We start from the raw sequence: 15,041 nt of genomic DNA, 5'->3' as shown, positions 1-15,041 counted from the left end.
TGACCTCCCTATATGCTGTCTCATTGTTGTCGGTGATCAGACCTACCACTGTTGTTGTCCTGGCACCACACGGCCAGGTCTCTGACCTCCTCCCTATAGGCTGTCTCGTCGTTGTCGGGGATCAGGCCTACCACTGTTGTGTCATTGGCAAACTTAATGATGGTGTTGGAGTCATGACTGGCCGCGCAGCCATGAGTGAACAGGGAGTGCAGGCGGGGACTGAGCACGCACCCCTGAGGGGCCCCTGTATTGAGGATCAGCATGGTGGATGTGTTATTGCCTTCCCTCAACACCTGTGGGCGGCCCGTCTGGAAGTCCAGGATCCAGTTGCAGAGGGAGGTGTTTAGTCTCAGAGTCCTTAGCTTAGTGATAAGCTTTGAAGGCACTGTGGTTTTGAACTCTGAGCTGTAGTCAATTAATAGCATTCTCACATAGGTGTTCCTTTTGTCCAGGTCTGAAAGGGCAGTGTGGAGTGCAACAGAGATTGCATCATCTGTGGATCTGTTGATGTGGTGCGCAAATTGGAGTGGGTGTAGGGTTTCCGGGAAAATTCTGTTGATGTGAGCCATGACCAGCCTTTCAAAGCACTTCATGGCTACAGACGTGAGTGCTACGTGTCGGTAGTCATTTAAGCAGGTTACCATAGTGTTCGTGGGCACAGGAACTATAGTGGTCTGCGTCGGAGCCGGTGTAGTACGATTCGATCTTTGCCTGTTTGATGGTTCGTCGGAGGGCATAGCTGGATTTCTTATAAGCTTCCAGGTTAGAGTCCCGCTCCTTGAAAGTGGCACCTCTACCCTTTAGCTCAGTGCAGATGTTGCCTGTAATCCATGGCTTCTGGTGGGGTATGTACATACAGTCACTGTGGGGATTACGTCATCGATTCACTTATTGATAAAGCCAGTGACTGATGTGGTGTACTCCTCAATGCAATCAGAAGAATCTCGGAACATATTCCAATCTATGCTAGCAAAACAGTCCTGTAGCTTAGCATCTGCTTCATCTGACCACTTTTTTAGTGGCCTTATCACTGGTGCTTCCTGCATAAATTTTTGCTTGTAAGCAGGAATCAGGAGGATAGAAATGTGGTCAGATTTACCAAATGGAGGGTGAGGGAGAGCTTTTTACGCATCTCTGTGTGTGGAGTAAAGGTGGTTTAGAGTTTTTCCCCTCTGGTTGCACATTTAACATGCTGGTAGAAATTAGGTAAAGCAGATGTAAGTTTCCCTGCATTAAAGTCCCCGGCAATAGGAGTGCTGCATCTGTATGAGCGTTTTCCTGTTAGCTTATGGCCTTTTACAGCTCGTTGAGTGTGGTCTTAGTGCCAGCATCTGTTTGTGGTGGTAAATAGACAGCTACGAAGAATATACATAAACACTCTCTTGGTAGATAGTGTGGATTACAGCTTATAATGAGATACTCTTCCTCAGGTGAGCAAAGTCTTGAGACTTCCTCAGATATCGTGCACCACCTGTTGTTTACCGATATACATAAACCTTCACCCTTGTCTTACCAGAGGCTGCTGTTTTATCCTGCCAATACAGAGTATGACCTGCCAGCTGTATGTTATTCAAGTCATCGTTCAGCCATGACTAGGTGAAACATAAGACATCACTGTACCAAGAGTTATAATGCTCAGAAGGAGAAAACACAGTATTCCCTTTCAGCCAGGAACCAAAACTCCTCCATAGTAAAATGTGAATGTGTTTTCTGCAGCATTCAGTCACATGACAGCTCGATCAGCTCTTCAATTTCACTTACCATCGTATCAACTTAGCCAGGATCACAGTCAAACCGATTTAGCTGATTTGGTAGATCTGCAAGCTTGCCTTCAGTTTGTTCAGTTTCCCAAATATGCTAGTTACATAGACAAGAAGACACATTTTCTTTTCATTACACAGAATGTCAATAAAGCCTTTTTTTTTTACATCCATTGCGAATGACAACAGTTCCTCTCTCAATTCAAAAAATCTTTCCAACACTCCCCCTCGATAACCACCAAGCCTCTGTGTGGAATAGAACACTGTCATGCTCTGATCCCGTATCTCCACATAGTTTTGCATGATGTAGTTTATGATGTAGTTTACAATCAAACTTAACTGTTGCATGTCTCAGTGTTCTGAGCTCAGCTCTGAGCTCAGCTCTTTTGCCACCAGTTGCTCTCGGTGTATCCATTATACCTCAGTGGGTGTATCATACAATGCATCCATATGGCAAAGGGAGACATAGTCATATCCGGAGTGTAGAGGCCTGCCCGTCGTCCCGTGAATAATGGAGCCCCATCTGTGCAACAGCCCACCATTTGATGCCATGGAATCTGTTTTTTGTCAATATAGTCAAGACTATATTGTAATATAGACTGAACATGAACAATGAACATCCCCCTTGCCGTTTCATGCTCGGAAATCATGAGAGAGAACAATATGTCTAAGTGAACAGCATCCTCCGACATTTATAGCGAATGAAAGTCAATGCATCTCGGCCCTCACAGCTAACGTCCATTTGGAGAGCATAAGGTGGGGAGTTTGAATCATTTAGTCAGTTTCCTCTTGAGTGCAAGCTATAGCATCAATTCTTAGTTTCACAGTGTTATCTGACAAATGTATTGATGTGAGTTTCTGATACTCTGTCTCCCCACACATTGTTTTCACCATATCAATTGCAGCCGGTAATATCAAAGTCTCTACAATAATGTGTGGTTTAATAGAGTAGAAGGCTTAGCCATTCACTGTGGGAATTAATCCAGTGCAACGGTCAAGTGTGGCATTTTCCCCTAGTTTTAATTTCTTGGGGATAGGGGACAGAATTTTCACTTTTGGATAAATAGCGTGCCCAATTTCAACTTCCTGCTACTCATGCCAAGAATATAAGATATGCATATTATTCATAGATTTGGATAGAAAACACTCCGTTTCTAAAACTGGTTGAATCATGTCTCTGAATATAACAGAATTTATGTAGCAGATAAAACCCTGAGGACTGTTCAGATTCCCCCCCCCCCTCTCTCTGTTGACAACATTGTCTTTGCCATTGGATATTTAATAGGAACCCATGTTCAGTTCCTACCGCTTCCACACGATTTTGCCAGTCTTCGGAATATGGTTGAGGTTATTCCTTTGTGCATTAAATAAGTAGGCCAACTCGGAACTGGGGACACATTTGTGAGTTGCGCAAGACATGAACAGCAGTGCTGGTTTGGTTTCGTTCCTGTATTGAACACAGATAGACCAGTCTACAATTTGATTGATTATTAACGTTTAAAAATACCTAAAGTTGTATTACAAAAGTAGCTTGAAATATTTTGCCAAAGTTTATAGGCAACTTTTGAAATATTTTGTAGTGACGTTGTGTTTTGGTAAGCTGCTTTTTTCTGGATCAAACGCGCTTTATAAATGGACATGTTCGATATATATGGATGGAATTAATCAAACAACAAAACCAATTGCGATGTTTATGGGAGATATTGGAGTGCCAACAAAAGAAACTCGTCAAAGGTAATGCATATTTTATATTTTATTTCAGCGTTTTGTGTAGCGCCTGCTACGCTAGCTCCTTTGTTTACTGCTGGTGCAGATGGGTGCATGCTATCAGATAATAGCTTCTTATGCTTTCGCTGAAAAGCATTTTTAAAATCTGACATGTTGGCTGGATTCACAACGAGTGTAGCTTTAATTGAGTATCTTACATGTGGGATTTAATGAAGGTTTGAGTTTTATAGCATTTTATTTGAATCTGGCGCTCTGCATTTCCCCCGGGAATAGGCCAGTTCAGATGCTAGCGTCCCCCCTATCCATAAGAGGTTTTAAGGTAGTGAAGGGATGTCTGATCACCATAGACATTAAGCTAGTGAAGGGATGTCTGATCACCATAGACATTAAGGTAGTGAAGGGATGTCTGATCACCATAGACATTAAGGTAGTGAAGGGATGTCTGATCACCATAGACATTAAGGTAGTGAAGGCATGTCTGATCACCATAGACATTAAGGTAGTGAAGGGATGTCTGATCACCATAGACATTAAGGTAGTGAAGGGATGTCTGATCACCATAGACATTAAGGTAGTGAAGGGATGTCTGATCACCATAGACATTAAGGTAGTGAAGGCATGTCTGATCACCATAGACATTAAGGTAGTGAAGGGATGTCTGATCACCATAGACATTAAGGTAGTGAAGGCATGTCTGATCACCATAGACATTAAGGTAGTGAAGGCATGTCTGATCACCATAGACATTAAGGTAGTGAAGGCATGTCTGATCACCATAGACATTAAGGTAGTGAAGGCATGTCTGATCACCATAGACATTAAGGTAGTGAAGGCATGTCTGATCACCATAGACATTAAGGTAGTGAAGGCATGTCTGATCACCATAGACATTAAGGTAGTGAAGGCATGTCTGATCACCATAGACATTAAGGTAGTGAAGGCATGTCTGATCACCATAGACATTAAGGTAGTGAAGGGATGTCTGATCACCATAGACATTAAGGTAGTGAAGGCATGTCTGATCACCATAGACATTAACGTAGTGAAGGCATGTCTGATCACCATAGACATTAAGGTAGTGAAGGCATGTCTGATCACCATAGACATTAAGCTAGTGAAGGGATGTCTGATCACCATAGACATTAAGGTAGTGAAGGCATGTCTGATCACCATAAACATTAACGTAGTGAAGGGAAATCTGATCACCATAGACATTAAGGTAGTGAAGGGATGTCTGATCACCATAGACATTAAGGTAGTGAAGGCATGTCTGATCACCATAGACATTAAGGTAGTGAAGGCATGTCTGATCACCATAGACATTAAGGTAGTGAAGGCATGTCTGATCACCATAGACATTAAGGTAGTGAAGGCATGTCTGATCACCATAGACATTAAGGTAGTGAAGGCATGTCTGATCACCATAGACATTAAGGTAGTGAAGGGATGTCTGATCACCATAGGCATTAAGCTAGTGAAGGCATGTCTGATCACCATAGACATTAAGGTAGTGAATGCATGTCTGATCACCATAGACATTAAGGTAGTGAAGGGATGTCTGATCACCATAGACATTAAGGTAGTGAAGGCATGTCTGATCACCATAGACATTAAGGTAGTGAAGGCATGTCTGATCACCATAGACATTAACGTAGTGGAGGCATGTCTGATCACCATAGACATTAAGGTAGTGAAGGCATGTCTGATCACCATAGACATTAAGGTAGTGAAGGCATGTCTGATCACCATAGACATTAAGGTAGTGAAGGCATGTCTGATCACCATAGACATTAAGGTAGTGAAGGCATGTCTGATCACCATAGACATTAAGGTAGTGAAGGCATGTCTGATCACCATAGACATTAACGTAGTGAAGGCATGTCTGATCACCATAGACATTAAGGTAGTGAAGGCATGTCTGATCACCATAGACATTAAGGTAGTGAAGGCATGTCTGATCACCATAGACATTAACGTAGTGAAGGCATGTCTGATCACCATAGACATTAAGGTAGTGAAGGCATGTCTGATCACCATAGACATTAAGGTAGTGAAGGCATGTCTGATCACCATAGACATTAAGGTAGTGAAGGCATGTCTGACCACCATAGACATTAATGTAGTGAAGGCATGTCTGATCACCATAGACATTAACGTAGTGAAGGCATGTCTGATCACCATAGACATTAAGGTAGTGAAGGCATGTCTGATCACCATAGACATTAAGGTAGTGAAGGGATGTCTGATCACCATAGACATTAAGGTAGTGAAGGGATGTCTGATCACCATAGACATTAAGGTAGTGAAGGCATGTCTGATCACCATAGACATTAAGGTAGTGAAGGGATGTCTGATCACCATAGACATTAAGGTAGTGGATGGATGTCTGATCACCATAGACATTAAGGTAGTGAAGGCATGTCTGATCACCACACCACACTGATCACAATTAGAACTAGTAGAACCATTAGAACTACAACTACTGAAACTATTAGAATTACAACAATTAGAACTAGTGGAACTAACATAAAAATGAGAAATACAAGAAATATTAGAACTAGAATAAACTATTATAAAAATAAAAACAAATTAAACATTTGAACAAGAACAAATAGAACTATTAGAAATATTACAACTACTAGAACTATTACAACTACTAGAACCATTAAAACAAGAACAATTAGAACTATTAGAACGATTACAACTATTAGAACTATTACAACTACTATAACTATTAGAACTATTAGAACTATTACAACTACTAGAACTATTAGAACGATTACAACTACTAGAACTATTACAACTATTAGAACTATTACAACTATTAGAACTATTACAACTATTAGAACTATTACAACTATTACAACTACTAGAACTATTACAACTACTAGAACTATTACAACTACTAGAACTATTACAACTACTATAACTATTAGAACTATTACAACTACTAGAACCATTAAAACAAGAACAATTAGAACTATTAGAACGATTACAACTACTACAACTATTAGAACTATTACAACTATTAGAACTATTACAACTATTAGAACTATTACAACTATTACAACTACTAGAACTATTAGAACTATTACAACTACTAGAACTATTAGAACTATTACAACTACTAGAACTATTACAACTATTAGAACTATTACAACTATTAGAACTATTACAACTATTAGAACTATTACAACTATTAGAACTATTACAACTATTAGAACGATTACAACTATTAGAACTATTACAACTATTAGAACTATTACAACTATTAGAACTATTACAACTATTAGAACTATTACAACTATTACAACTATTAGAACTATTAGAACTATTAGAACTATTACAACTATTAGAACGATTACAACTATTAGAACTATTACAACAATTAGAACTATTACAACTATTAGAACTATTACAACTACTAGAACCATTAAAAAAAGAACAATTAGAACTATTAGAACTATTAGAACTATTAGAACGATTACAACTATTAGAACTATTACAACTATTAGAACGATTACAACTATTAGAACTATTACAACTATTAGAACGATTACAACTATTAGAACTATTACAACTATTAGAACTATTACAACTACTAGAACCATTAAAACAAGAACAATTAGAACTATTAGAACTATTAGAACTATTAGAACTATTACAACTATTACAACTATTAGAACGATTACAACTATTACAACTATTACAACTATTAGAACTATTACAACTATTAGAACTATTACAACTACTAGAACCATTAAAACAAGAACAATTAGAACTATTACAACTATTACAACTATTACAACTATTACAACTATTAGAACTATTACAACTATTACAACTACTAGAACTATTAGAACTATTACAACTACTAGAACTATTACAACTATTAGAACTATTACAACTACTAGAACTATTACAACTACTAGAACTACTAGAACTATTAGAACTATTACAACTATTACAACTATTACAACTATTACAACTATTACAACTATTAGAACTATTACAACTATTACAACTATTACAACTATTAGAACTATTACAACTATTACAACTATTACAACTATTACAACTATTACAACTACTAGAACTATTAGAACTATTACAACTACTAGAACTATTACAACTATTAGAACTATTACAACTACTAGAACTATTACAACTACTAGAACTATTAGAACTATTACAACTATTAGAACTATTACAACTATTAGAACTATTACAACTATTAGAACTATTACAACTATTACAACTATTACAACTATTAGAACTATTACAACTATTACAACTACTAGAACTATTAGAACTATTACAACTACTAGAACTATTAGAACGATTACAACTACTAGAACTATTAGAAAACATACAACTACAATAACTATTAACTATTAAATCTACTATAAAAATGAGAACTATTATAACTACTATAACTACTATTAGAACTTCTATAACTACTACTATTAGAACTACTATAACTATTAGAACTATTACAACTATTAGAACTATTAGAACTATTAGAACTATTACAACTATTAGAACTATTACAACTATTAGAACTATTACAACTATTACAACTACTAGAACTATTAGAACTATTACAACTACTAGAACTATTACAACTATTAGAACTATTACAACTACTAGAACTATTACAACTACTAGAACTATTAGAACTATTACAACTATTAGAACTATTACAACTATTAGAACTATTACAACTATTATAACTACTAGAACTATTAGAACTATTACAACTACTAGAACTATTACAACTATTAGAACTATTACAACTACTAGAACTATTACAACTACTAGAACTATTAGAACTATTACAACTATTAGAACTATTACAACTATTAGAACTATTACAACTATTACAACTACTAGAACTATTAGAACTATTACAACTACTAGAACTATTACAACTATTAGAACTATTACATCTACTAGAACTATTACAACTACTAGAACTATTAGAACTATTAGAACTATTAGAACTATTACAACTATTACAACTATTACAACTATTACAACTATTACAACTATTAGAACTATTAGAACTATTACAACTATTACAACTATTACAACTACTAGAACTATTAGAACTATTACAACTACTAGAACTATTACAACTATTACAACTACTAGAACTATTAGAACGATTACAACTACTAGAACTATTAGAAAACATACAACTACAATAACTATTAACTATTAAAACTACTATAAAAATGAGAACTATTATAACTACTATAACTACTATTAGAACTTCTATAACTACTACTATTAGAACTACTATAACTATAGAACTATTAGAACTATTATAGCTATAACAACTACTAGAACTATTATAACTATTACAACTATTACAACTACTAGAACTATTACAACTACTAGAACTATTAGAACTACTAGAACTATTACAACTATTACAACTACTAGAACTATTATAACTATTACAACTACTAGAACTATTACAACTATTACAACTACTAGAACTATTATAACTATTACAACTATAACAACTACTAGAACTATTATAACTATTACAACTATTACAACTACTAGAACTATTATAACTATTACAACTATTACAACTACTAGAACTATTATAACTATTACAACTATAACAACTACTAGAACTATTATAACTATTACAACTACTAGAACTATTATAGCTATAACAACTACTAGAACTATTATAACTATTACAACTATTACAACTACTAGAACTATTACAACTATTAAAACTACTAGAATAACTAAAACTGCTAGAACTATAAAAACAATTAGAACTATTAGAAACACTAGAACTATTATAACTATTATAAATATTAAAAATGCTAGAAATATTATAACTATTATAACTAATAGAAACACAATAACTACAACTATTAAAACTGCTAGAACTATTTGAACTACTAGAACTATGAGAAATACTATAACTACTATAACTATTAGAACTATAAGAACTTGGAGAACTACAATAACAATTAGAACTATTAGAAACACTAGAACTATTAGAAACACTAGAACTATTAGAACTACTAGAAGTAAAATAACTATGAGATCTATTATAAATATTATAACTATGAGAACTATTAGAACTATGATAATTATGAGAACTGTTAGAACTATTAGAAACACAATAACTACTATAACTATTAGAACTATTAAAACTGCTAGAACTATTAGAATAAGAATAAGAGCCCCTCCTCCCAGCTGCCCACTGCTCTGAGGCTAGGAAACACTGTCACCACCGATAAATCCACAATAATTGAGAATTTCAAGAAGCATTTCTCTACGGCTGGCCTTGCTTTCCACCTGGCTACCCTACCCCGGTCAACTGCCCGGCACTCTCCACAGCAACCCGCCTTTACCCAAATCCAGGTAGCTGATGTTCTGAAAGAGCTGCAAAATCTGGACTCCTACAAATCAGCCGGGCTAGACAATCTGGACCCTCTCTTTCTAAAATGATTGTTGCCGAAATTGTTGTTACCCCTATTACTAGCCTGTTCAATCTCTCTTTCGTATCGTCGACACTAATCAATCCATAGAACATGGTCCTTCTGACAGGACACTAATCAATCCATAGAACATGGTCCTTCTGACAGGATACTAATGAACCCATAGAGCGTCAATGTACAGTAGCCCAACATGGACAAAATGTCATCATAGACCATTTAAAACATTGGTTAATTTTTACACATACAGGCCAGTTTAAATTTTCAGCCTGTAAACCTCAATCTTCAGACAGTTCCCCACACAGTGGTGTCATTGACAGATATCCCTAAGCTGACATCCAGCCAGACAGCCAGCCAGACAGCTGGTGTTGTCTACACTACAGAGAATAAAAAAAGCTTGGGCCTTCTCCAATATCCACACCAAGACCATTCTGTCTTCCATCTGAACCTGCGGCCATTGTACATATTGATCGACAGGAACGAGAACTAAACAAATGTCAAGTTCACAGTATAAAGACTGGCATTTCCTAATAGACCACATTGATAAATCATTCATTTGTTGGTGTAGAGGGGTAAAGTCACCAGGATCACCATGCCAATGACAGCAATCAGGCCCAAATTAGTTAAGAGACCGGATCTGCCTCCCAAATGGCACCCTATACCACTATGGACCCTGGTCAAAAGTAGTGCACTACAAAGTGAATAGGGTATCATTTGGGATGCAGGCGGGGAGAGCAGGTCAAGGTCTACTGCAGTCTGTTTGCTGAGATGCTGTATAAGTTTTAATAGAATAAAGTCAAGCAGAGGAGATGGGAGAGTAAGCATGCAGTCAGGGCAATGTCTATAGGCTTTGGTAATGACTTATTATTCTAATGGAAATCATTCATTGTAAATGACTGACTCAGACAGCAACCCCTTGAAAGCATTGTAAAGAATTACTAGGTCCTTCAGTGGTAGCGTCAGATTAGAGGCTGTTTGCACTCTAGTTGGGAATCGGTTATGCATTATTCAACACAAATAATCATTATAAACAACATAAGAAGTAGGAATGAAACAGGATTATGTTTGGATAGGAACAATTATCTTGTTATGCAAAACAATCCTTTTAAGCTTTGCCTTGGGAGATCAACAAGAGGGTGTAAACATCTTTAACCAACTCTGTTGTTGGTGTGATCGCCTGTTTCTGTCTGTCTGATGCTCGGCTGCTTTGTAAACCAGGAAACCAGGCACCGTAGGTGACACTCAGCAGCATAGACAAGTGGTCCTGGTCTCTGTGATGTTGGCCTGTACCGTGCTGACAAATGTGTGTTTTTCCCTCTTGGCAGTCCGCTGGTGGTGGCTCTATCTTTCACAGCCTTAACCTTGGCTTCCACGCTACACAACAGACATTAAAAACACCCTGCAAACACTGGCTGGCATTACTTTCCATTATCACAACACATGGCTCCCCAGGGCTCAGTTTCCTCTCCACTCCTGCTTCCACCAGTACTAACAAGCCATCTAGCCGGCCATGATGGCTCAAACTGGTAATACAGTGGCTCAACATCCAGCCTGGAGTGAATGTTAATATAGGAATGGTTTTTGGCTCTTATAGACGTTTACAATAGTGAGTGGATGTGTAGCCGAGTCATAGCCTACACAACAGTGTTCTGTACATGGTCATAAGTCTTATAGCCTTCTCCATGTTTGTATATGGCTCTGAATTGTAGTGTGTTGCTGTTTAGGATTTGGTTAACCCAGGTTACAAGAAACATAGCAATTAGTATCAGTAGTGTACGGGAATGATTTCATCTGGAAAATGTTTTCATACAACCATTCTGAAAATGTATTTAACCAAGCATATTGTTACACTGAATAAGGGATGACAATCAATTAATCTACCGGTGGTTGTTGATAGTGTTGTATAAGGGATTATAGTAAATTAATCTAGTGGTGGTTGTTGATAGTGTTGAATAAGGGATTATAGTAAATTAATCTAGTGGTGGTTGTTGATAGTGTTGTACAAGGGATTATAGTAAATTAATCTAGTGGTGGTTGTTGATAGTGTTGTATAAGGGATTATAGTAAATGAATCTAGTGGTGGTTGTTGATAGTGTTGAATAAGGGATTATAGTAAATTAATCTAGTGTTGGTTGTTGATAGTGTTGTATAAGGGATTATAGTAAATTAATATAGTGGTGGTTGTTGATAGTGTTGAATAAAAGGGATTATAGTAAATTAATCTAGTGGTGGTTGTTGATAGTGTTGTATAAGGGATTATAGTAAATTAATATAGTGGTGGTTGTTGATAGTGTTGTATAAGGGATTATAGTAAATTAATATAGTGGTGGTTGTTGATAGTGTTGAATAAGAGGGATTATAGTAAATTAATATAGTGGTGGTTGTTGATAGTGTTGTATAAGGGATTATAGTAAATTAATCTAGTGGTGGTTGTTGATAGTGTTGAATAAGGGATTATAGTAAATTAATCTAGTGGTGGTTGTTGATAGTGTTGAATAAGGGATTATAGTAAATTAATCTAGTGGTGGTTGTTGATAGTGTTGTATAAGGGATTATAGTAAATTCATCTAGTGGTGGTTGTTGATAGTGTTGTATAAGGGATTAGAGTAAATTAATCTAGTGGTGGTTGTTGATAGTGTTGAATAAGGGATTATAGTAAATTAATCTAGTGGTGGTTGTTGATAGTGTTGTATAAGGGATTATAGTAAATTAATCTAGTGGTGGTTGTTGATAGTGTTGAATAAGGGATTATAGTAAATTAATATAGTGGTGGTTGTTGATAGTGTTGTATAAGGGATTATAGTAAATTAATCTAGTGGTGGTTGTTGATAGTGTTGAATAAGGGATTATAGTAAATTAATCTAGTGGTGGTTGTTGATAGTGTTGTATAAGGGATTATAGTAAATTAATCTAGTGGTGGTTGTTGATAGTGTTGAATAAGGGATGGTAACAACAAGATCTACCGGAGGTTGTTAGAGTGTTGAATGAGGCATGATGGTGAATGGTTCTACTGGTGGTTGTGAGTGTTGAAAGAGATATGATAGTCAGTGAATATACTGGGGGTTCTTGCTAGCATTTTACTTAGAATTCCAGTAATGTTCCCAAATTTTCCCAGTTATTCCCACAATGCCTGTTGGAGAGTTCCTGGATTTCCTTTTAATTCCTTCCCATTCCAGGAATCTTCCAGCTGGGATTTCTGGAAAACTGGGGAACTAAGTTCCACCATAACGGAGATATGTGGATGTTCAGAGGATCAAACAGCTTGGATGTTTCTGTACTTACTTCCCCAGGGCGAAACACTCCAGACTCACGGTGACTCCTCTGGCAGCCAGGACAGACTGGGGGAAATGCACCTCGATTTTAGGCTCATATTCTCCCATTATACCTGTAAATCAAAAGATGACAGAAGAGAGAAGTGATATCAAGGTTAGTGATCAGCAGGACATCAAACACCATCCATTCCCCAGCCATGACATCTCCCCTAGCTAGAAGTTACACAGACAGCGGCTGAAGAAAAACTGTCTGGGAAATGTGAGATAAAAATTGTATGTTAACCACACACACACACACACACACACACACACACACACACACACACACACACACACACACACACACACACACACACACACACACACACACACACACACACACACACACACACACACACACACACACCTTCCCTCATCTGGAATCACACACCCCATTACCACTCTGTGTTGAATCTGTAGTGCAGATGTTAAGATGACAAAGGTGCAGAAGTGCATTGGGTAGAAATGTACTGATGATGCTTGGCGCCTGGTATCCTAGTGTGTGTGCATGTCTGTGTGTGTATTTGTATCTGCCAAGGCAGCAGCTTCTCTTCCTGGGGTTAAGCTAAGTTAAGGCAGTCTGTGTGTGTAAGAGGGTTAACTGCTTGGGTCTCGTTACTCATGCGGAACACTAAATAATACAGTTCACAAACCTATGGATTACTCTTCTGCTGCTAGCATCATTACTAACACCTAGCATCCATTACTAACATCTAGCATCCATTACTAACACCTTCTGCTGCTAGCATCCATGACAAACACCTTCTGCTGCTAGCATCATTACTAACACCTAGCATCCATTACTAACATCTAGCATCCATTACTAACACCTTCTGCTGCTAGCATCCATGACAAACACCTTCTGCTGCTAGCATCATTACTAACACCTAGCATCCATTACTAACATCTAGCATCCATTACTAACACCTTCTGCTGCTAGCATCCATGACAAACACCTTCTGCTGCTAGCATCATTACTAACAACTTCTGCTGCTAGCATCCATTACTAACACCTTCTACTGCTAGCATCATTACTAACATCTAGCATCCATTACTAACACCTTCTGCTGCTAGCATCATTACTAACACCTAGCATCCATTACTAACATCTAGCATCCATTACTAACACCTTCTGCTGCTAGCATCCATGACAAACACCTTCTGCTGCTAGCATCATTACTAACATCTAGCATCCATTACTAACACCTTCTGCTGCTAGCATCCATGACAAACACCTTCTGCTGCTAGCATCCATTACTAACATCTAGCATCCATTACTAACACCTTCTGCTGCTAGCATCATTACTAACACTTAGCATCCATTACTAACATCTAGCATCCATTACTAACACCTTCTGCTGCTAGCATCCATGACAAACACCTTCTGCTGCTAGCATCATTACTAACAACTTCTGCTGCTAGCATCCATTACTAACACCTTCTACTGCTAGCATCCATGATAAACACCTTCTGCTGCTAGCATCCATTACTAACATCTAGCATCCATTACTAACACCTTCTGCTGCTAGCATCATTACTAACACCTAGCATCCATTACTAACATCTAGCATCCATTACTAACACCTTCTGCTGCTAGCATCCATGACAAACACCTTCTGCTGCTAGCATCCATGACAAACACCTTCTGCTGCTAGCATCATTACTAACATCTAGCATCCATTACTAACACCTTCTGCTGCTAGCATCCATGACAAACACCTTCTGCTGCTAGCATCCATTACTAACATCTAGCATCCATTACTAACACCTTC

General features: G+C 37.3%; 1 protein-coding gene across 1 annotated transcript in view; it reads right to left on the bottom strand.

The window, feature by feature from the left end:
* Nucleotides 1-15,041, bottom strand: part of cntn5 (contactin 5) — a 237,460-nt gene that overhangs the window by 151,528 nt on the left and 70,891 nt on the right. The window contains exon 5 of the mRNA XM_031796937.1: nt 13,241-13,343. Coding sequence (XP_031652797.1) covers nt 13,241-13,343 — 103 coding nt within the window. The remainder of the gene's footprint in view (nt 1-13,240; nt 13,344-15,041) is intronic.

Source organism: Oncorhynchus kisutch, linkage group LG18 (genome assembly GCF_002021735.2).
Source record: "Oncorhynchus kisutch isolate 150728-3 linkage group LG18, Okis_V2, whole genome shotgun sequence".
NCBI lineage: Eukaryota > Metazoa > Chordata > Actinopteri > Salmoniformes > Salmonidae > Oncorhynchus > Oncorhynchus kisutch.
Note: the sequence above shows the minus strand (reverse complement) of the source record. Positions and strands in the feature narration are given on the sequence as shown.